A 22,755-nucleotide genomic window follows, 5' to 3' on the forward strand; every position below is an offset into this window, starting at 1 on the left:
CTGCTGAAGTGGGAGCTGAGCAGAGTGACTGCCTTCCTGAGAGGAGAGCGCAGAACAGGGAGGAAAAATGAGTAACTTGACGGTGGAGGAACCTGACAAAGGCTGCCTTGGCCAAGGGACACATCCCCTAGCATTATCAGGGATACATCATGCTGATAGTACGTGCCCTGAGGTATGATGAGAATAGCGTTTTATTTCTGTGATCTTCCTTCCACAAACCCCACACCAGTCTAACCATGAGAACATCATTACATAATCCCAGCTGAAGGACATGCTACAAAATACCTGCCCTGGACTTCTTAAAAATGTCAAGATCATTAAAACTAAGGAAGATCAGAGAGGCTGTTACAGCCAAGGGGACCCTAAGAGGACACAATGTCTAAATGTAATGTGATCTTCTAGATGGGACCCTGGAACATTAAAAGGGCATCATGTGAAAACCGAGAAATAGTAAAAAATGCAATTTAGTTAATAATAACATATCAATATTATTTTGTTAATTGTGACAAATGTCCCTTGCCACCTGAGACATTAATAAAAGGGAACACTGGGTGCCAGGAATTTGGGAACTCTATGGTCTTTTGTGGCTGATTTTCCTTCCTTTTTAAAGAGAGTGCTCAGAGGAAAGAGACAGAAGAGAGGGAGAGAGAGAGAAAGTGAGAAAGTACTCCATGGAAGATGATCATGCTGCAATCCTGTGTCTTCCATTCTCTCGAGATTTTGGGCACACATACATGCATTGTGTTTTTCAAGCTGCCAGGCCCAGGACTTGAACTGTGCAGTCATCCATGTGAGATCCAGTGCCTTAACCTCTATACCATTGACTAGACCCATATTGTTGCTGTTTTTCTAGAGATCTAAAAATATTCTAAAATATAAAGTTTAATTTTTAAAAAATTATCTTATTTCATAAAGAAAGAGAAATAGAAAGACCTAAAAATTTGTTCATTTAGAACACTTTGCTCCCCTGGAAAATTTCCTCTGAACAATTTCAGTTTAATCTTGATAAATTTTTAACCATATGTGTTATTATAGAGGTCAATGACATTGAATTGTGTGAACCTCAAGTGAAACATCTATTATAATTTTTTTTATTGTTGTTCATTGAGATACTTAAAGAAAAATGTGACTACATTTATTTTGGGGACATTCCTAAAATTTAAGAAAATATGGAGAAGGAATTGGTTTTAAAAAAGAGATCATCAGATAATCATTCCGAATATCGGGCACAAAATCAAAGGCCACTCTTTCTGCCAAGTTCAAGACAAAATCCAGCTGGGTTTTAGTTTGTTCTTTTAAATGTTATTTCATTTTGTTTTTCAAATTGACAAATAAGAGCAGTTGTACAAATGAGATCAACTTACAAATGTTGTGGAACCCTATACAGTTTAATGTGACTCCCATGTGTAGACTATGTCCATATAACAAACATCTGGACCATCTAGATCTGTCATCAAGATGTTTTATACCACGGGAAAATTCCCATATTTCTTTTATCAACTTTATTTATTGCTGGCCATGAGTACCCCCCTCCACACCCCCAGAGATGATAGCAATGCCTTTAAAGGCTCTGTAGTGGTTTCATCTTTCATGGCTTTCTAGTGAGCTTCCTGTAACAGAAAGCTTCTGCAAGATACTTTCACATTCAGATCTAAATTGCTGTCTACAACCAAACCACCCCCATGGAAACTGAGGCCCCCACCCTTGGGTACCTCCCTACAAGTCTCAGGGCTGCTTGTCAGGTATTTTCTCCTTGGGCTCTGCTTAGGCTCTTCACCACGTTATATGTTCAGTCAGCCATTTATGACTTGATGACAACATGAGGGAACCTTGGCCCCTTGGCTATGAGTTACATAATGGCAGAGTCAGACCATCACCAGGTATGATGTTCATTTGTTGATTTGATTCATCCTCATCAGAGTTTCGGTCTAAAAACTGTCATGTCTGCAGTTACCTCAAGTCCAGGGAGTGAAGTCTGTCCTCTGTTGAGTTTCCGTAGCACCTTCTATTCTCTCCTCTCAGTTTTTGAAATGCTTCTTGCATAGTTGGTTAAGTAAAATAGTTATTGCCTGGCTATGACGGTCACTTCACTCTGACTCACGATGGTAGTCACTGCAGTGAATTGAATACCAAATAAAGTCGGCCGTGTGCTGCATCCTCCGCTCCGTGTGTGAAGCCGGATTAAGTCCTCTGCACGGTCGTAAGGGCGTTCCCATTTCATTCATTAGCTGGGAATACTGAAGCTCCTAGCAGCAGCAAAACATGTCAATTCCCCCAGCTGGCAATGAGACAAGCAGGCTCAGAGCGGTCCGTGCCTCCAGAGCCCCTACATGCAGTGTTCCTCCCCATGAGGCCTCCTCCACAGCCACCCAAAATGTTTATTCAAGTTACCATCTCCTGGAGCACCTTGACATTTGCCATATTTTTTTGTACCATGAAACGTAAAGTAGTAAATAGGAATTTTTACTTCATAATGATGTTTTAGGCAGAAATTATTTTATATCCAATCAGTCACTTTAAGTTTAGAGTATAAAACTATCATTTTTTAAAGAATGATTTATTTTATTTAATTTTATTTATTTATTATTTAAATTTGACCAGAGAGAGAAAGTGAAAAAGCAAGCCACCAGGTCTGGGACTCAAACCACAGTTGACCATGTGAGAGTCCAGTGACTTAACTACCACACCACCTACCAGCTCCCAAACTATCATTTTTAAAACTTTAAAATAATTACAGCTTTTTTTTAAAGTTTATTTATTCTTCCATGAGAGAAAGAGAGGGCACTCCCAACAGAGTCCTAATGCCACAACCCACCCCCAGGCTCAGCTAGAACCCGATCATGGGTACGCACGAGCCCTGTGGACTCAAGGTGGTCTCCTGATGCGAACCTGAAAGCTTCTCTTGTGGGTCAGCATTGCAGAGTGTCACATTTTACTCTTTTACCACCACCCAGTCCCCAGGCCTTTCTTTTCTTTTTATGATGCTACATTTCACAATTAAAATTTAATACTCAGGAACACCTTGGTTGCTAAGGATATGTGGTCCATAGTCCCTTAATTATGTCTGAAGTCTCACATGGATTTGGTACATTGCCAGAGCTCAGGTTCCATGAGTGGAAATAAAAAGCTGCAAGAACACAACTCCTTCCTGGCCCCGGTCAGCCTTGCACACAGTGGTGATGAATGGAGAGACGAGCACATAGGCTGCGACCTCTGCTTCCCTTCCCAAGAGTAAGACAGAAAGAAAAACAAGCAGAGTTAACACCGCAACATTGAAAGGCAGAAGAAATATTAGTCTTTAATGTGAAATCATACAGAGTAATGGGAAGAGCAGGAACCTTTGAGGTTTAGACTGAAAGTTTCCACTAACTAGCCATTCCACTAACCAGCAGACCACCTCCCTGGGCCTTCTTTTCCTTACCTATGAATTGGAAAATGTCAGCACTGGTTTATTAATGTGTTACTTTATGGTTCCTCTTACTCGCACAAAAGGAAAAAAAAAGTATTTAAGGAAGTTTTTCGATGGTAGACTGAGAAAAGAATGTGTAGGAAAGGCAGAGGAAACAAATGCTTTTGACTAAAACGTGGGTCAGAGCAGAATTCCTGGCAGCCTAGGCCAAAGACTGAGATGATAGAGGATATATTATTCTCTGAAAAAGAAGAGGGGGAAAGGGAGGGAGGGAAAAGGAGAAGAAAGAGAAAGGAAGAAGGCTAAGAAGCCACAGCGTACCAGACCATCAGCAAGTCCAAGCTGTCTCATAGAACCCAGAAAGCACTGTGCTGCTTGTGTCCTGTGAAAATGGATGGTGTCATCGAGAACAGTGTTAAGGACAAAAATCTTTGCAGAAACCATCTCCGTTGGTCCATATTTTGTGTTGGCTCTTAATAAAAGGATGTAATTAAGAAGCATGACTCCAAAGATATAACATGGGAGCTAAGGCAATCCAGTCCAGGTGTGTCTGTCACTGACCGTCATACTTGGCACAGGATAAAGGCTAAAGCTTGGGTAACCTAAGGACTGAATTCCTGGCATGACCCTCAGGGTGTCTTTCTTAAATACTAGTTGCCTTAGCCAAGCTTTTGACAAGCGACATGTTACAGACCATTGAAAACTGAGATTCCTGGCAGGCCCTTTTATACATAATAGTAATCCATGTTTGTGAAAGTCCTCTTCCCTTCTACCACCTTTCCATTGTCCAAGGGACTCTCACCTGTCTATCTGCAGACAGGGCCAAGAAATTGTATTATTATCATAACTCATAGTGAGAGAAGGAAGAGTTTTATTTCCTACTCTGTAAAATGCTATAGACAAGGTGTCTTCACAAGGTGTCCATGTAGAAACTATGCATGGTTTTCCAAAACATCTGCACCAAAATAACCTTGTACTTCAAGTCCATTTTCCACAAATATTTGAAATCCCCTCATATTGTTGGATTTTTTTTACAATAAATATATATTACTTATTACTCTCAATCATAAAGATTAAACCAGGGACCTGGTGAAAAGAAGAGAGAGAATGGAGATAAAGTACACTTGCATGCAAATAAACTTGAAAAGGTCTTTTTAATGAAAAGAATAAAGTGGGGCAAACAGGTGGCATGGTGGTTAAGGCACTAGACTCCCACATGGTCAACTTGAGTTCAAGTCCCAGACCTAGTGGCTTGAAACTCACGCCAGGTGCATGTGCACCCAAAATCCCAGGAGGAGAATGGAGGAGAAGGGATTACAGCATGTCCATCCCCCCTGGAGGGTGCTTTCTCACCCTCTCTCTCTCTTTATCTTCCTCTGTCTCTCTCCGGGGACACACACTCCCTGTACCAAACACCTAAAAAAAAAAAAAAAAAGAAGAAGAAGAAGAAGAAGGAGAAAGCCATTCACATCAAGCTCTAGGGCACTTCTGTCACTTGATATTGCTCCACAAGTACATGTTGAATGGCTACATCCATTGACCATGGGAAAGAAGGCCAGCCAGCAAGAATCTGAAGGTGGGAGTTGCCCACTGGCCACCTCAAATGGGAAACAAACATACTGAGGCGTCTTTAAGGCACTTTGTTGTGAGTAGGGCAGGTCCTAATGTCCTTTCCAGGATGAGCAGTCCCAAAATGCATCCGGAGATTCCTAGATGGGTCCATCCGTCAAATAGAATGACACGTCAGAGGCAGGCTGCCAGAAAAGACTTTTCCGACCCAGGATGGTTGGAAGCGAGCTCTTCCTCCTGTCATCAGTTGGCTGACACTTTTGGTTACTTCTTGAGGTCATGCCTAGAGAATCTTTCATTTGTTCATTTAGTCACTTGTCCAGAAAAATTGGAATATTTGTTGAGTGCCTACTCTGTGCCAGGCACTGTTCCAGGGTTCCTCAGTAAACTAAAGTTCAAACCCACATGGAGCTTCTGTCCTATTAATAGTTAGAGGTAGACAGATGATAAGGTAAGTATTGGGTTGTCAGAAAAGTCATGATGCATTTTTGTATAGAAAAACAGAAAAAAATATGTCATGATTTTTCCGACACCCAATGTCTGGTATGGTAAATGCTGGGGAGAAAAATAAAGCGGGGGGGGGGGCATGGTGAGGAAGAGTGGCTAGTTCACCCTTAGACGTTACTGCAAGGCCCCCACCTCCACCCAGAGAATCACCATCTGCATTTTAACAAGATCTCCAGAGGTTTCTATGCCCTTCTAAGATTGAAACTGGCCAAGGCAGCTCCAACCAAACACAAGGCTTTATCAGAATCACTTAGAAAAACTTTTTAAGGATACCTACACCTCTCTCCAGATGTACTGAATTAAATGCTAAATAGTGAATTCTGCAATTGGAGTGTGTGTGTGTGTGTGTGCGCGCACGCACACACACATGTATGCAGTAGAGAGCACATGCATTCTCCAGAGAGAGACAGAGGGAGGGAGAGGAGAAAACAGTCCCCATGGGGAATGGTCACACAGCATTTCCTTCTCCTCCATCTCCCCTGCTTTGAGGATGTTGGGCACACATGCACATGTCCCAGTCGATTTCTCAAGTCTCTGGATCTGGGACTTGAACTGCACAGTTGGCCATGTGGTATCCAGTTGCCTTAACCAGCAGGCCACTGAGCCATCTCAACAACTGGGTATTTTTAAGATTCTACCAGGTGGTTCTGAAACTGAGCTACATTTAAGAGTCACTGTGCTCTAGGTGGTATGGTCATATGCATAAGTGACCAGAGCAGGGCTCATTCTACTTGGGCCTCAAAAGATGGGTGGGAGAGCCATTCCCAAGACACCTGCTCCACACACCAGGACATGGCCCCAGAGTAACACTTCAGTGCAGGAGTGGAGTGGACATAGATATTGCCGGTTCTTGTTTCAGGAGTTTTCTAGAACATTTAAGTGTATTTGAAAAATACTTTCTAAAGGATTGTTTGTACAAATATCCTCCTCTTGCCAGCCCGTGTTTGGCTTAGACTTTAATCAGATTTAAAATGGTGAACATTCTTCATAAGGCTGTATGTTTCTCTTCTTCCAGGGCATGCAAAACAGGACATCTGGGTTTTATCATTAAAATACTGAAACATGTCCAACATTTTAGGAAATTTGGGCCTGGGCTTGTATGCGACAGGTGTTGGATGTACTTGATAGAAGGCTGGAGTCTAATCACTCAGTTAAATTAAAAAAAAAAAAAAAGTCTGCACCAATTTTGCTTCTGAAAAATATTTGACTAAGACATTTAAAGTTTTACTGTTTTTTATCATGTGGAAATACAGGAAAAAGAAGCCTTTCAGTCAGCTTTATATGGAAATATCTAGTTTTCACATATTCTTTGTCATATAGAATCAGTTCTCATCAACTGCTAGCAGAATATGATTTTGCTCGCTGACTAGTGTCCATCAGCTCGCCTGTAGTACCCCATGGACATGAAAAACATTGTCCTTCACTTGCCTTCTTTCCCGTTCCAGGAAAGACATAAAAACATAGAATTTGAAGCACGAGGCTGGGTGTAATGGAAGTATGTTCTGTGCATGAGTATAAGAAATGATGCCATCCAGCAAAGACCAGTGAAAAACTGAAGAGTGAAAATGTAAGAAATCAGGGACCAGCAGTTAGTATAATGGCTATGTGGCTGAACTCCCATGTAGTCGACTACAGTTCGAGTCCCAGACCCGGTGGCTTAAACTCACGCTGGGCACATGTGCATGTGTGCCCAAGATCCCAAGAGGAGAATGAAGGAGAAGGGATTGCAGCATGGCTGTCCCCCCTGGGGGGTGATTTCTCGCTTTCTATCTCTCTGTCTTTCTGGTGAGCGCATGCGCCCTGTAGTAAAAACCTTTCCAGAAAAAAAGAAAATGTAGTAAGTCAGTTTTGAAAGTCATAGTTTCCAGGTTCAACTGATTGCCACATTAACTGTAGGTACCTCACAAAACCAAGTCATATCTGGAAATCATGGAATGATTTCCTATAAATATTACTAAAATTGGCTCACCTTTCTACTGTGCTAACAAGTCTATAAAGCACTTTCACATTATTCCTTTAACCCTGATGCTGTAAGGTATGTGTTTTAAAGTAAAGACCTGCTGGCAGGCACATAGCCTAGTAGTTAGTGCGGCTGGATCCCACTTGGCCAACCATGGTTCAAATCCTGGTTCTGTTGGCTTGAGAAACACATGTGTGTAGGTGTGCCTATAATACTTATAGGATGGAGAGATGGAGCAGAAGGGATTGTGGTGTAACCGTACACCATTTAGGGGTGCTTTCTCCCTTTCTCTCTCTCTCTGTCTCTCCATCTATGGCAATCACTCATGCCCTTTGTAAACTAAAAATAATGGGGCCAGCAGGAGTGTAGTGGTTAAGACACTGGGCTCTCTTGGAACCAGCAGATGGTCTAATGGTGAACTCTCAGGTAGTTGACCGTGGTTTAAGTCCTGGACCCTGCAGCTTAAAACTCACACCAGGCACATGTGCATGCATGCCCAAGATCCCTAGAGGAGGCTGGAAAAGGGATTACAGAGTGGCCAACCCCCCTAGGGGTGATTTCTCACTTTCTGTCTCTCTGTCTTTCCAGTGAATGCATGTGCCCTATAGCAAAAACCTCTAAAAAAAAAAAAAAGACACTGGGATGCCACATAGCCAACCATGATTCGAGTCCCAGCCTGGTGGTTTAAAATTCACACCAGGCATGTGTGCGTGCACATGCCCAAAATCCCAAGAGGAGAATGGAAGAGAAAGGATTGTGGTGTGGCCATCCTTCCTGGAGGGAGGGATATTTCTCACTTTCTCTTTCTGTCTCTCTGTCTCTCCAATGAGCACACACAGCCTATAGCAAACAAAAACTCTCAAAAAAATTTTTTTAAGTAATAATTTTTTAAAAATGAGAATAAAGTGAAGGTATCCAGTAAAGATGAAATAATTGGCTCAGTATCACACAATTATTGTTAGATCTGAGACCTGGATGACCCCCCCCCCACATCTAGTACAGAATATTTGTCCAGTCAACACACCAAAAGCATGCTATTTTGTTTTGTTTTGTTTTCTTTGTTAGTTTATGATGTGTCACCTTCCAATACCTGAATGTTAGTTTTTACTTTTTAGTTTCTATCATCCACACTCTAGGCACTTCCCAAGTAAGTTCTTTTTGGAAGAGATATCTTGAGCCAGATGTAAATAAAACATGTCTCCCCGGTGTGGTTAAGACTTACTTTTTGTCTACCAGAAAAGCAAAGATGTATTGAGGTCTCTCTCCCTCTCGCCAGGCTCCTTATAACCCTTAAATTGCCCAACCCCAACAGGTCTGTCACTTTTACAGCAGCTGTTAACTCACCCCCAAACTTCTTTAACTGGCTCCCCTGAAGAAAACAAGCAGCTAGAATCCAGGCATGTGCCCTCTACTTGCCCTCCCACCCCACCACCCCCAAAAATAAATCCCTTCCTCTGCTGGTCTGGAGCACACTTCTGCAATTCAGCCTTCCCAGGTCTAAGGTTTTGAATTTCTGCAGTTCCTCACTTTGGGTTGTGCCCACTGAGCTATTAATCAAGGTCTCAGTGGTGCCTAATCTGCAGCCAGTGAGCAACCCTCCCCTCTTCCTGGGACGGGCCCCTCAAAGGCCCTGCCTGCTAGCTTCCTCCTCTGCAGAAGAGGTTTTCTTCCTTTGCTTCTCCTTCTCCGGCCTCCCCTAATGAAGACAAATAGCAGTTATTTTCTGCCCTATTTTCCTTTGGGCTCCTTTCTATTGAATTGAATTCTGCCCCGATCTCCATTCTCCCAGGTCCTCTCCCTTCCCTTTCATAGCTGGGTCATCAGGGCGCAGCTGGCTTCTCTCCGACTGAAGCTGTGGAGGGGGGGAATGGGGGGTAGGGGGCAGCTCCAACAGATCTGAAATTCTGCAGGCGGACTCCCCGCCACCCCAGGCCCTGTGCTGGGCACGCTTGATCTCACCATCCTGACTCTTCTCCCTTTTGTTCCTTGGCTTTCCCCTAACTAGGACCCACTGCCACCATCTCTCAGGCTACCAGAGTGAGTGTCATCACCACCTGCTGCACCCCCAGTTCTTCCTGTCCACATCCAGCCAGGTTAGCTCCTTTCAGGCAGCAGCAGCCAGCTGCCAGCAGTATACCCCTGCTGCACCTGGGAGCCTGGGTGCAGGATGGTGGCTCAGCCCAGCCACTTTAGCTGAGTGACCGTCACAAGTCACCTAACCTCTCTGAACCTTTGTTTCTTCATCTAATAAATGAGAGAGCTGGCTTAAATAACCTCTTGTACCTTTTCCACTTCTAAGGTCCTTTGATCCAGTCCTTGTCACTTCATGGCTCAATGCCAGGTGCCTCTCTGAGCTATTTCCTCATGACAGCCATGGCTCCAAAATCATTGTTGTCCATGTGCCTTAATCTCTTCATTCGAACTATAATAAAATTCTTCCCTTGTGTCTTAGTTTTAGAATTCCTCCAAGGACCTTTCAGTTTGGGACGTATACACCAATTATAAAACCTCACGCTGCTAATTCTGACCATTTCCCCCTCTCACAGCCCACCCACCTCAGGCCATTTCTAGAGACAAAGCGATGTGTTTTCAGGTTGGTCGGACACAGGTGGGGAGTCTCCAGAACTGCCGGTGAAGACAAGACCCTTGCTATGTCCACATCAATCTAAAATGCTCAGAGAGACCCAGGGCCAATATTCCAGAGTTCCTCGATGATATACACGTGTATGTGTGTGTGTGTGTTTGTGCGTGTGTGTGTGTATCACATGATCAAAAGAACCTAGGAAACACTGAATATTTGCTTCTTCTTAGAAATTGGTCATACATATTAGTACATTGAAGGACTCCAAGAACTTTTTTCTGGGGAGTAGGGGAGACAACCTTTATTTATTTCAGCATTTCCTGAACTTATATGGCCCCAGGCACTCTTCACGAAACATTTAACATCGGGTAGAACATGTCCACTGGAATACCGTTTGGGAGTCATTACCACAAAACATTGCTGACCTATTTTTATCTGGAGTTTTCAGATATACTCGGGTGCTGGAATATTTATCGGACACCTACTATGTGCAGAGCACAGGGGAATAATACAAAACTGGCAGATCAAGTATCTGCATGCCAAGATTTCAAAATCTAACGCTGCAGATGGATAGTGATAATGAGTAAGCAAGCCAGTCAACAAACAAGACAAATGAGGTCTCAAGGACAGCTTGGACATGTGCAGCTGGGCCACCCAGCCGCTGTGTGACTCCTTGAGCTGAATCCAGGCTCTCACTCGTTGCCTCAAGTTTGCGTTGCTCTACCAGGGCAGTTAGCACTCACCGGTTACAAGATTATAGACTAGGTAGTTGGTGAGGCACATCTAGTGATTTTATCTTGTACTCAACATCCTAGAATTTTTGCCTTTCATGTACAGCTCCGATGGTTTTTACTCAGAAATGGAATCTGTTCTTCCCCGGAAAAGATGGCCTCCTTTTCACAACCAAGGAAGATGTCGAAATGGCCAACGTCATAGGATGTGGCTTAATCCCACTCTGTCAGCTGTTGTCGCTGCAGTCCAGTGTACCTGGTGTTTCCTGGACGAAGGCCCTGGGCTCTCAATACAGCTGCCCATTCAGAACTGTTTGTGACCCATCGCTATTTTTCCAGGACCTGCTCCTACCAAGTCATATCCATGTGTCTGCACTTCCTCAGAGGGCCCTCCCCTGCTCCTCTCCCTATCTCCTGCCTCCCACCCCTCACTGCCAACTTTTAGACCTACTATGTCCTTCTTCAACATTTTTGAAAGTTTATTTAGAATTGGAGTGTCAGATGGACCAGTGGTGGGCAACAATAAGAATTCCTACTGGAGATGTAAATGTAGATCACATGTACCAGCCCTGAAGACTGAGCAAGAGACTCAGAGTTCGTGCTGAAGGTGGTTGTGACGCAGTTTGGAGGGAAGTGGAGAGGGCATAATCCAGATACGATTAGAGCTTTTGGAGAAACCACCTTCAGGTGCCTCCCCTGCCCCTCTGCATCTCTCCTGAGCCCAGGGTCCCCACTGCAAGCATGCTGAACAGAACAAGGAGCTCAGAGGTTTCTCTGCACCCACTTCCTGTGAAGGAGGGTGTCGTGCCATGGGAAATACGAGGCCACTGCATCAATAGGACTGCTACCCAGGTGTGAATAAGTCATGATCTCCAACTGTAAGGAGCTTACAGTTGGGGAATTCAGTCTTGGACAAGGTGCTGTAAAACTCTGTGTGTGTGTGTGTGTGTGTGTGTGTGTGTGTGCGTGCACGTGCACATGTGCACACACTTGTGTTCAACAAGTTCATAGACAACTTGTATTACCAAAAATCCATGCATGGATTTCACTTTTTTTAACACCAAAATAAACCTGTACTTACATTCCATTTTTTCATGAACTTTTTGAAGTCCCCTTGTATGCGATTGGATAATTATAATAGAAAAAAATGATGTTTTCTTTCTAGTAAGGAGTCAGGGAAGCCTTCAGAGAAGAGATAGTGAGCGAGTTATCCTATGAGGGAAGGTCTTCTCTGCAAAAGCCCTCCTCAGCAAGCACAGCCGCTTCCTGCTCAGCCTCGTCCCGGTGAGGAAGCAGGGCTCGGGCGTCCTCTCCTCTGGATTTCTGTGTCCTGCTTCCTGGATTTCAGTCTCTCTGCACCCAGGTGGCCATGTTAGTGGTGGCAGCAGTAGTCATCACTGCAGTAACCACACACTGACACTGCGCTGAGCTCTTTAGAGATAATCTCCACTTTCACCCTCACGATAGTGAGGTAAACATCATTTCCATGTTACCGAAAGGGAATTGAGGCTCAGAACATTTGGGGGGTTCGCCTCAGGAATGTGCACAAGGAAGCAGCCAAACTGGAGTGGAACATGGGGTCACCAGCTCCCATGTCATGTTCTGCCCGCTGTGCTAACAAGGAGCTCGGAAGGCTCCTCACCCACTTCCTGTGAAGAAGGATGATGCAGCATCCTCCCCCTGTCTTCTCCTTCCTAGTTCCAAATGGGCTACCGGCCCCTTCTCAGGCACAGTGAGGCCAGGAGGGTGACTTCCAGTACAGGACTGGTGAGCAGGTCTGGAGCTTGAGCTCTGACTCAACACCTCCGAGTACAGTTGGGGAATTCGGTCTTGGACAAGGTGCTGTAAAACTGTGTGTGTGTGTGTGTGTGTGTGTGTGAGAACCTGCCAGACCTCTGGGCAGGTTCTCAAACTTCAGTGTGTGGCAGAATCACCACAGTTTTTCTGAAATGCAGATTCCTGGGCCTTTGCCTTGAGTCCGATTTCTAGGTCTGGGCGAGGTCTTGGCATCTGCACTGGAACACGCACCCTACCACTGCCAGCACTGATGCTGATGTAAATGCACCTAGGCAGTTACATCAGGGTGTGATGTGTGTGTGTGTATACGCGTGCTGTGACGTGTGTGTGCATGCATGCCCACCCACGAACTGTTCCAGTAAAGCTCTGTGGAAGACATGCACATGAACTGCTTGAAAGGACCTTGGACTAGACTGTCATTGCCTTCGGCAGCTTTCCCTACTTGTGCCCAGCCTTTGCAGTGAGGTGACCAGATACCCATTACAAGCCATCCTCTTTCTTTGAAAACGTCTGTTCAGAGTATTCTAAAATCTTTTTGGCAGAAAGTCAGTTGTCTCTTTTTTCTGGACCTGGGAACGACATAAAGTGTTCAGGCCCTTTCCCAAATATAATCCCTGAGCATTCAGAGGCTGAGAATCCTCCTGCCCACGGCCTCCTGGGACTCTGGATGGCCTGCCTGTTGGCCAGAGGCACTGAGCATCACCATACTGGAAATGTGGGAAAGATGGTCTCTGTCCTTGAGGTCTTAGGGTCTGCTGGGGCCGTCAGAACAGAACCATGTGAAAGAGTCAGGCGCACAAATGTGACCAAAATAAACCAGACGCAAATCCATGCGGTGATGAGAATCCGTGTGCAGACTAACTTGGGCCTCAGCCTCCTATGGTAAGTCAAGGGAAAACAGAGAGAAATGGAATGTAAGGTGCCAAGTGAACCATCAGAAAAGCCTTCCCAGAGGAGCTGTCACCCATTTATTCACCCATTGACCAGCTCGCATTAAGACAGTGGAGGCAGATCTTGGCTGGTCACTGGCACCATTACCTACCCATAGTGCAGCAGACCCAGCCTCTGCCTTCCTGCGGAATACATGCTAACTGTGCCCTGAGGCCATACAGAATGCATAGCCCATGGATAAAGACCAGGCGGATGATCAAGGACATTATCTCAAGAAAATGATGTTCTCATCAGATTCCCAAAGGCAGCTGCACTCCTGGCTTTATGGACCAGGACACATGTGCAAAGGAAGCCCCAGCTTGTCGGTCTGCCTCCTTCTCTTCCCATCCTGGCTCGTTGCCAGTGTGTAGACACCTCAGGCCTCAAGTTCAAACTCTGTCCACCCTGCTGCCCCTTAGCTAGCCGTTGGGCCTAGGAGCTATGATCTACCCTCAGGAGGACTGATCCAGACAAAAGGCCCTTGCAAACTGAAAACAGGCTTGGGCTTTTTATTGATGGGGGATTTAGGAGGCCTGGGTGTGTAAGGGGTGAATCAGCTAGAAGTGTGTATGTAGCCTGTGAGTGGACCTGCCCTCCCACCCCACAGACTTCTCACATATGGTGAGGGACACAGCTGGACAAGGGCCCAGATGGGGCTTACAAAGCATGGGACCCAGGCCAGGGATCCCAATTGCAGATCTAGGGCACTTTCACCTAACGGATGACTAGGAGTTTGGTAAATAACAATCTGAGGGAAAGGAGAAACCTTCTCGTGAAGGAACAGTACAAGATCCCTGAGCTGAGAAGAAACCTTCTTGACTTTCCTAAAAACAGGGATAGGGGTGGGAAGAGAGGTTGGGGAATGGACAGGGGCCTGGTGGGCCAAGGTGAAGATTGAGCTTTACCGAGGACACAGGCAAGACATGGTGGGGACCAGGGGAAGGTCGTTTTGAATGGTCAGGAACATTCCTTGCAAACTGAACTTATGTGATGCTGATATCTGATGTGGGGGGAGAGAACAAACTGCTCAGCTTGGCTAGGCCAAAAGAGTACTGAGAAAGGCGAAAGAAAGATGGAGAAGGTTTGGAGAGGAGCTCTCGTGGGGGTGCTCTGGGCATGATCTGGGGGTTGGGATAATCAGGGGATGCCAGAGCCTTCTGGGAAAAGCTATTAAAGAATCAGGCTTGGGGGCCAGATTCTCTCCTTGCTCTGTGTTGACCATCAAAAAATGGCCAAGATCCAGCCTCTGTGGGTCTGTAGTGTACTAAACATAGTGCTGGAAGCCACATGGCAACTGTGGATTCAAATCCCCAGCTGGGGATCCTAGTAACATTTTGAAACACGATGGGTGATTACACATGTGCTCAACCTCCTGATAAGCTGGGGGACTAGGAGAAGGGGATTGCAGTGTGGTCAGACCCTGCTGAGGGTCTCTCTCTCTCTCTCTGTCTCTCTTTCTGTCTCTGCTTCTCTCTGTCATGCACAATATCATGAATAAAATAAGTAAAAACTTAAAAAGAAAAAAGAAAGGAAGGCCAACTAATCTGCTGTAGGTAACACCTCTGGGTTACACAGGTAAGCATAGAGCACTTGAGGGGTGTTCCCTAAGCTTGAGCCATAGTACTTTACATTTATATGATTTTTGTGGTTTTCTGTGTGATAACACAGAAGTTGTCTTGCAGTTGCTTCTGGGTTGGCATGGAATCTCGTTTTCCACTTAGTAAAGATGACCACCTTTTAGATTTGGACAACATCTTGACATTCATCATTGAATCCTCATTTCCTTTCTGTGTTGTTTGTTTTTTCATAATTAGCAATGATGTTCTCACCACTTAATGGTTATAAAATTATAAATGCATTACTAAGCGGTAATAAGAATTGTCCTTGAAATTTGTAAGCAGATGTTGGTGTGTGTGTTTATGATAACAGTGTTTACATAATCTCAACAACCAGGGGCCCTGGGGACTTATACTCAGCAAAGGAACAGTTGGTTTAAATTAGGTTTCCATGTGAAAGACAGTATTGCTATTTTTTTCCTACGTTGTGGGAAAGTATATAGAAAATGATTTAACTGAAAGGAAATAAGTCTGTATGTATGATCGGAACTGAGACACAAGCCAAGTGATGGCCTCTCTCTCTGTGAAGCAAGCCTTTCCAGCTAAGCCTTTACTGGACTAGTGAGTCACTGTGTGATACCAGAATAACCTAAAATAACAGTTACTTTACAGAGACCTGGATTCACCATCAGTTTTGATAGGAAAGGAACTAAAACCTTGGAAAAAATAATAGCCATAGGCTTTAACATCTACTGAGTTGGGTGACTATTTTGACTTTTCAGCCTCCTATTTTTATTTGTAAGGGGAAGGGTTTGAATTTCCAACTCAAAGATCCAACAGTGTTATAATTCCAGATGTTTACTGATGGTTTTCTACTGTAGAAGAGAGCTTACCAAAACCAAATCAGACTAAAGAAAGAATTGCACAGAGCACCAAGGACAGACTCTGCTGGTAAAATAATTTCTTGCTCTAGTTAAGTCAAGATTTTATGAAGGTGATTTTTAACCAGGTTCTCAGATCAGTGATAAGGCATGGACACAATAGCTGCAGGAGAGGGGTTGGCTCTGGAAGTCCAGAGGTTCCTGGGATGCTCCGGACTAGGGCTTGTCCTAGGGGGCTGATTCCAGATCTGTTCTCCTGATACATCCTGAGGGCTCAGCAAAGCCCAGAGCAGAAGAGCAGGAGTGCATGCTGGGAGCCCCCTGAGCTTGAGCGGGGCTCAGGAATGTCAGGTGATCACCACGTCTACTTTAGCCTATATCCGAAAGGATGAGGGGAGCTTCGTGAGGACAGAGAGGTAGAACTCGATGCTCTGTGAGGCTGACCCACCTGGGAAGGTTCCAGAGACTTCCCTGAGCACATCAGGTATGCGCCTGCCCATGATCTGGGGCTGGCGAGAGCTGGGATGAGTCACAGTGCCAACACACCATTGGGAGTGCGCTTTCTCTCTTTCTCTCTCAGGAGAAATAAATAAATACACTTAAAAAAAAGAAAGAGGCAAATTATTACTCCTGTGCTCCTGGCTGTACTAGAGTTTAACCTCATTTTATCACTAACACTCCCTGTTGCTGCTGTTCCCTGTGTTTGTTTCTGTGTAGAGGCTGGGAATAGGTGTTGAGCAGCCATCTCTTTCATTCTTTCCCCCCCCACATTGTTCTAGTCATTTTTTTCCCCTTAGTATCATCTCTCTCATTTCAGCTGTCTTCAGCTTCAAAGTTAGTGGTTAGGAGGACCCACCCAAAGCCAAGTTTAAAGAAACTTGCCTTTCATAAGATGAAGAAGCATTGGACTGGAAGTCCTAGTTTTGTTTGTTTGGAAAGATTTTCGCTATAGGACGCGTGCGCTCGCCAGACAGACAGAGAGAGACAGAGAGACAGAAAGTGAGAAATCACCCCACAGGGGGGATGTCACGCCGCAATCCCTTCTCCTCCATTCTCCTCTCAGGATCCTGGGCACACACGTACACACGCCCGGCGTGTGTTTTAAGCCACCGGGTCTGGGACGTGAACCGCGGTCGACTACGTGGGAGTCCCCCGACATAGCCATTACGCTAACTGCTGGTTCCCTGGAAGTCCTAGTTTTGAGAGAAACAAGAAGTATTTGACCTTGGAAAGTCACTTCTCCCAGGAGCCATTTTTCTTGCTTGCTCGCTCCTTCTCTCTCTCTCTCTCTTTCTTTCTTTTTTGTTTCTCTCTCTCTCTCTCTCTCTCTCTCTCTCTCTCTTTCTTCCTCCTTCCCTCCCTCCTTCCCTCCTTTCTTCCTTCCTTCCTTCCTTTCTTTCTGGCAGAGCCTCACGATGTTGCCCTGTCTGGCCTCAAACTCACAGATCTCCTTCCTTGACCTCCTGAGCACTTGAAATTACAGCACACATCACCATGCCCAGCAATATATTCTTTATCTTTAAAAAAAATAAATAAAAGGGACTGGTCTATCCCCTGTGGTTACTACCAGCACACATGCCCTAATTCTTACCATTTTTTATCAACTCAGAGGCTGCTTGTCATCTACTTGAACTTAGTTCCTGTGATCACATGGGATATGTTGTTTGTGCTTCATTCTCATTCAGGCCAGGGAAGAGATTTGCTCCCCCAGGTTTCCACATGTGTCAACCGAGCCTGGCTAAGAGGACCATGTGGGCTCGAGACCAAGTCTTAGTCTATTAACAACTGGATTTCCCAATCCAGACAGTAGCCAGGCTGGAGAAAGTAAATGAACCTAATGCCAGCCCCAGGGTAAATAAAGGTGGCAGCAAAATAACCGTAGAGATGACCCAGGTAGTTTAGAGGCTATGTCATAGGTGGGGAACAGTGTATGTAGTGGAGAAACAAGTCACCTTAGAATAACTTTAGGCCCCAAGCTGGGAACATTCGAGTTTCTAGCACATTTGGTATTTGGTGAGTATGAAGAGTGCAGCCTCCAGGCGGACACTGTAAGTTCAAATCCAGGCTTTGCTACCTATTGGTTTGGGATCTTAGGCAAGTCTCAGGATAAGAATAGTCCCTGAGGATGGTGGTGATAAAGGAGGTAACACAGGTAAAGGCCTTAGAGTGCTTCCTGGTGTATCGTAAGTGTTATTAAGTATTTGTTCTTATTATTTTGTTGTTTGAGAAACAAAGTAAATAATGCATTTGTAAAAGATTGTTCAAAAATATTTTTGTGGTTTTGATGATGTATTTTACTACTTATTAATATCTTTCATTTATGAGTTAAGTATGCAGATCACATTTATTCTTGATGTCCATCTGGTAAATATATTTCCATTGGAATTATTCTCAGGCCTTATTTTCTTATAATCTCACGGGATTGCATAGATCAAGAGAGATTTTGCAACTTGCCCTTTTCAGCCTCCTTATTTTAAAAATGAAGATGAAGAGGTGCAGAGGGTTAAGCGACTTTCCCAGAATCTCAGGGATGAAGCTCGGGTTTCAATCTCTCAGCTGGGTCTTCATTTCCTAATAACAACTAGACTTGGGGAAAAAAAGGAAAGGAAGTTTCCTTGTGAACAAATACTCATCAAGCTTCATACTTCATAACTGCCTCTCTCTGCATGTCCAGGTGAGCTCCTGGGTGACGTGGCTGATCCTCACCGCGGGCTCCATGGAGGAGAAGCGGGAAGTCTTCTCATATCTGGTGCACGTGGCCAAGTGCTGTTGGAACATGGGCAACTACAACGCGGTCATGGAGTTCCTGGCTGGCCTCAGGTATGGTTGGGGATGCAGCTGTCTGGGCACAGCTTCCTCTTTCCATTGAAGGGCACTGAATGAATTGCTGGGGAGCCGTGTTGGTCCCAGCCAGGCGATTGGTTGTGATTACTTGGGGAAATGTATCTTCCCACACCACAAGCCTTGGGCAAGTCATGATCCTGATTATCTGGTCCCATTCTCCTGGTCAAGCTGAGGGAAATTACCTCGTTGCATAACCCCATCAACCCCATCGCAGACCCTTCTAGTCCCCTTTCTTCCCTGTAAAACCCCCTGTGATCTACTGCTTTCAGCTCTGCCTTACGAATCGCCTCAGCCCTGTAAGCTCCTGACTACCAGCTGCCCCTGGAATCACAGTGGTTAGTATTGACCATAAGCAGCTTCCTACAAAGTTGCCTCTCATCATCATTGAACACTTCCTGTACATCACGCATTGGCTAATCGTGTTCTGTGCAGTGCATCTTTAATTCTCAAAACAGTGTTTAAGGTAGCTACTATTACTATTCCCACAAAATACAAAAACAAACAAACGAAAAACTAAAGTAAGAGAAGTGAAGTCGTTCGCTCAAGGTCACCTGGCACGGAAGGCAGGCAAGCCTGATTCCAGAGCCCATGATCTTGACCACTGTGTGGTCCACTCTAGTTCCTCCTCCACTGAGTAAGTAACAGCATGCCATTCTGTCAGTGGAGTCTCCCAACTTATTCCCTTCAGCCTCAGTTACCTGGCAAAAGTGACTGCCCTCACGCCTGTGGGAGACAGCAAGGTGTGTGAGGAAGATGACCGTGAGTTGTCGAATCAGAACTCAGGGCGTCAAATCCTGCCTTCCCCACAGAGTAGTTGTGTGATCTGGGCAAGTTACTTGACCTCACTGGGGCTTGGTTTCTTCCTTTGTTAAATGGCTATCGTACTAAAAAGTGCATCTTCCCATAGGATTTGGTGAAATAATGTGAAGTGTTCATCGTTTGTGCCTGGCATATCTTAGGTCATTAAGAAAGTTATGATGTATTTTTCCATGTAAAAATGCTCATGACTTTCCCAACAACCTAGTAGTAAGGCTCCATAAGGGGAAGCTGGTGGTGGTGGTGGCAGTATTGCTTTTGAGATGCCCCATCCCTATGAGGCCTCTCACTGTAAGAGAATCTTACTTCATAGCATTATTGATTCTTCAGATCTTTACATGGGGATACTGGGTTGGAGGAAGAGATAAAAATTCCCCAAATCCTTTTGAACTTTCTTAACTAAGAATAAACTCAGATAACCATGTCATTAATATTTAAAATGGTTGCTTAAAAGAAAGAAAAATATTTGAAGAATAGGAGGCTCTAGTCAAGTGATTTTGATTCTCTTCATGATAACTCTTCTACAAAGAACCTGTAACATTTCTTAAATGATTAGGGGCCAAACAGTGGCACAGTGGTAAAACGTGACACTCTGCAAGGCTGACCTACGTGGGAAGGTTCTGGATTCACATCCGGACACCTCCCTGAGTACTTTGGGTGCACACACACCCATGATCTGGGGTTGGCTGAGGCTGTGGTGAATCATAGCATCAAGACCGTAGTGGAGGTACTGTCCCTCCATTTCTGTCTGTCTCGTTTATACAAGAAATAAATGAGTAAACCTTAAGAGAGAGAGAGAGAGCAGGATAATTACCTTATGGTAAAACAGCTCCATGACATAGTTTAATGATGCTCATCGTTCTGTGTTTGACTGGCTGATTGGTGCTGGCTGTTGGCTGGGGCCTCACTTCCTGTTACTATGTATGTGACTGCCCTATAACCTGGTAGCTGGCTCCTTCCAAAGTGAATGCTGCAAGACAACGAGGCAGAAGCTGCAATGCCTTTTGGGTCCTAGGCTCAGAAGTCACACTGACACTTCCTCCATACTGTACTGGTCACAGAGGTACAGTTCAGATTTATTGTGGGTGGGAGCTACCCAGAGCAGTAATGTCAGATGATGTGGACCAGTGATCAGGGTCATCCTGGAGGCAGGCTGTCACATACCATGTCCTAGAGTGTCCTGATTAGAAAATGGCCTTATCATGACCTGGAAAGACCTAGGGTGAATTCGACCTTTGGATCGAGTTTAGTTTGAATTCAAAATCAAACACGGCCAAAAAGGAAATGTCCCTAATGATGTCTGTGTGTGGTAAAATTGTATGTGACTTTCCTATATCTTGGCAGGTTCTAGATTTTCTACAAAGAAATACAAATGTGGACTCTTAAAAAAAAGGCAGCAATATTTAAAGTAGTATCAATTCTCAATCTAGCAAAATCATAAAAAGAAATAAAAGTACTTAAAGTAGTATGAATTCTCAATCTAACCTTAGTAATTGACCTTCACTAACAAAAGTATTTAGTCTTTTGTCCCCAGGCATGCCAGGACTACTCCACTGCATACACAAATGAAGATGTTTAAGTAATGAGAACCTGGCTTGCTTGTTCATTCATTCACTTAATTTATTTATACCTCTTCTCATTCCCTAAAAAAGGATTCTTACTGCCTTGTAAGAATTCAGTTGTAGCAACCAGCAGGTGGCTTGGTGTTGAGGTGCTGGACTCCCACATGATCAACCATGGTTTGAGTGTCAGCTCTGGTGACTGGCTTTCTCACCTTCTCTCTCTCTCTCTCTCTCTCTCTCTCTCTCTCTCATGAGCACATGTGACCTATAACAAATTAAAGAAGAAGAATAATAATTAATCAATAAAAACAATTCAATTGTAGGACAGGATGGACTTAGTGGGATAGAATCAGAAAACAATTTTATTTTTCTGACTTCACTGCATTTCTCCTTTTTAATGTATTTTATTCATGATAGCAAGCACCTGCACACATGTGGGGAGGGCACCTTACCAGGATCTCAGCATGCTGTGATCCCCTTCCTGCAACCCTTTCCCTCACCCTTCAGTGTGCCTGTGCACACACCTGGCATATTCCAGGTTGAATAGGAATCCAAACCCTCGGTTGGCCATGTGGCTTCCAACACACAGAAGCTGATCCCATGCTCCTGAGTTGGGTGAAAGCCCACTGCTTTCCAAACCTGCCCAGTTTGCTCTCCCCCCCACCCCCCAACCCTAGAGTATACATTGGGCCATCTTGCTGGCTTTTCCACTCACTGTTGTTAATAAGCAGTCTCATTTTCCTATGCTCATGAAGGTGAATGAATCTCAGACACATTGAGGTTCCTAAGAGTACCCACAATGCGATTCCGTTTACGGAATGCTTTTGTGTTTAAAGACACAAAAGCAACTCTGTAACTTGCTTAGCAATGTCTGCATATGTTGGGAAAGTGTAGAGAATTGAAAGGAAAAGAGAATTCCTAGGTTGGAATTGTGATTCCTTCCAATAAGAGACAGGGGGAATGTGTGCTCAGGGAAGAGTCCACTGGAGCGCCAACCATATTGTTGGATGTTTGATTTGGACTGAGAATTTGGTATGCAGGGCGGTTCTTATGTCATAATCTGTGTCTATTGGATATCTTATATATTCCATAATAATTTTTTAATCCCAAAAATCCAAAATTCAAGCTCTGGCTCAGTTGAAAGCTTCTTCCCTTCTCCACATCTCACAGCCAAAGCCGTCTTAGAAGTTTGCAGTAGGGCGTAAGGTATAGTGTATCTTTATTCCCTCTTCCCTCCAGTTTAGAATTCTGCAGAAACAGTGGGTAGGAGAGGGGTAAAGGGAGAAAGAGGTCTTACCTGACCAGGTTGGTTGTGATCCAGCCATAGTGCCCTTGTAGAAACTGATGCAGTGTGCTTACAGGGTTTCTCTCCTGTTACTTCCTCCAACCTCCCCCACCCCATCTTCTGGGGACCTCGCACTCCACCATCACCTGATGGATGCAGCACACCCTGAGGTTGACCACTCTGTCCTCATTCCTCAGGGCCCAGCTCCAGAAGTCCTTCCCTCACAGGTTCTTTCTGTGGGGTCCTCTCTTTTGGCAGGCAGGACTTTCAAGATAGCTCAGGTCCAATCTCTTTCCACTCTTTTTTTTTTCTTTTTTTCTTTTTCTT

General features: G+C 44.7%; 1 protein-coding gene across 2 annotated transcripts in view; it reads left to right on the forward strand.

The window, feature by feature from the left end:
• Positions 1-22,755, forward strand: part of PLCE1 (phospholipase C epsilon 1) — a 318,188-nt gene that overhangs the window by 198,937 nt on the left and 96,496 nt on the right. For both annotated transcript variants that reach the window (XM_006147651.3, XM_014587535.2), the window contains exon 5: positions 18,596-18,741. In XM_006147651.3, coding sequence (XP_006147713.1) covers positions 18,596-18,741 — 146 coding nt within the window. The remainder of the gene's footprint in view (positions 1-18,595; positions 18,742-22,755) is intronic.

The sequence above is a fragment of the Tupaia chinensis genome, unplaced genomic scaffold (assembly GCF_000334495.1).
Source record: "Tupaia chinensis unplaced genomic scaffold, TupChi_1.0 Scaffold000217_1, whole genome shotgun sequence".
Taxonomy (NCBI): Eukaryota; Metazoa; Chordata; class Mammalia; order Scandentia; family Tupaiidae; genus Tupaia; species Tupaia belangeri.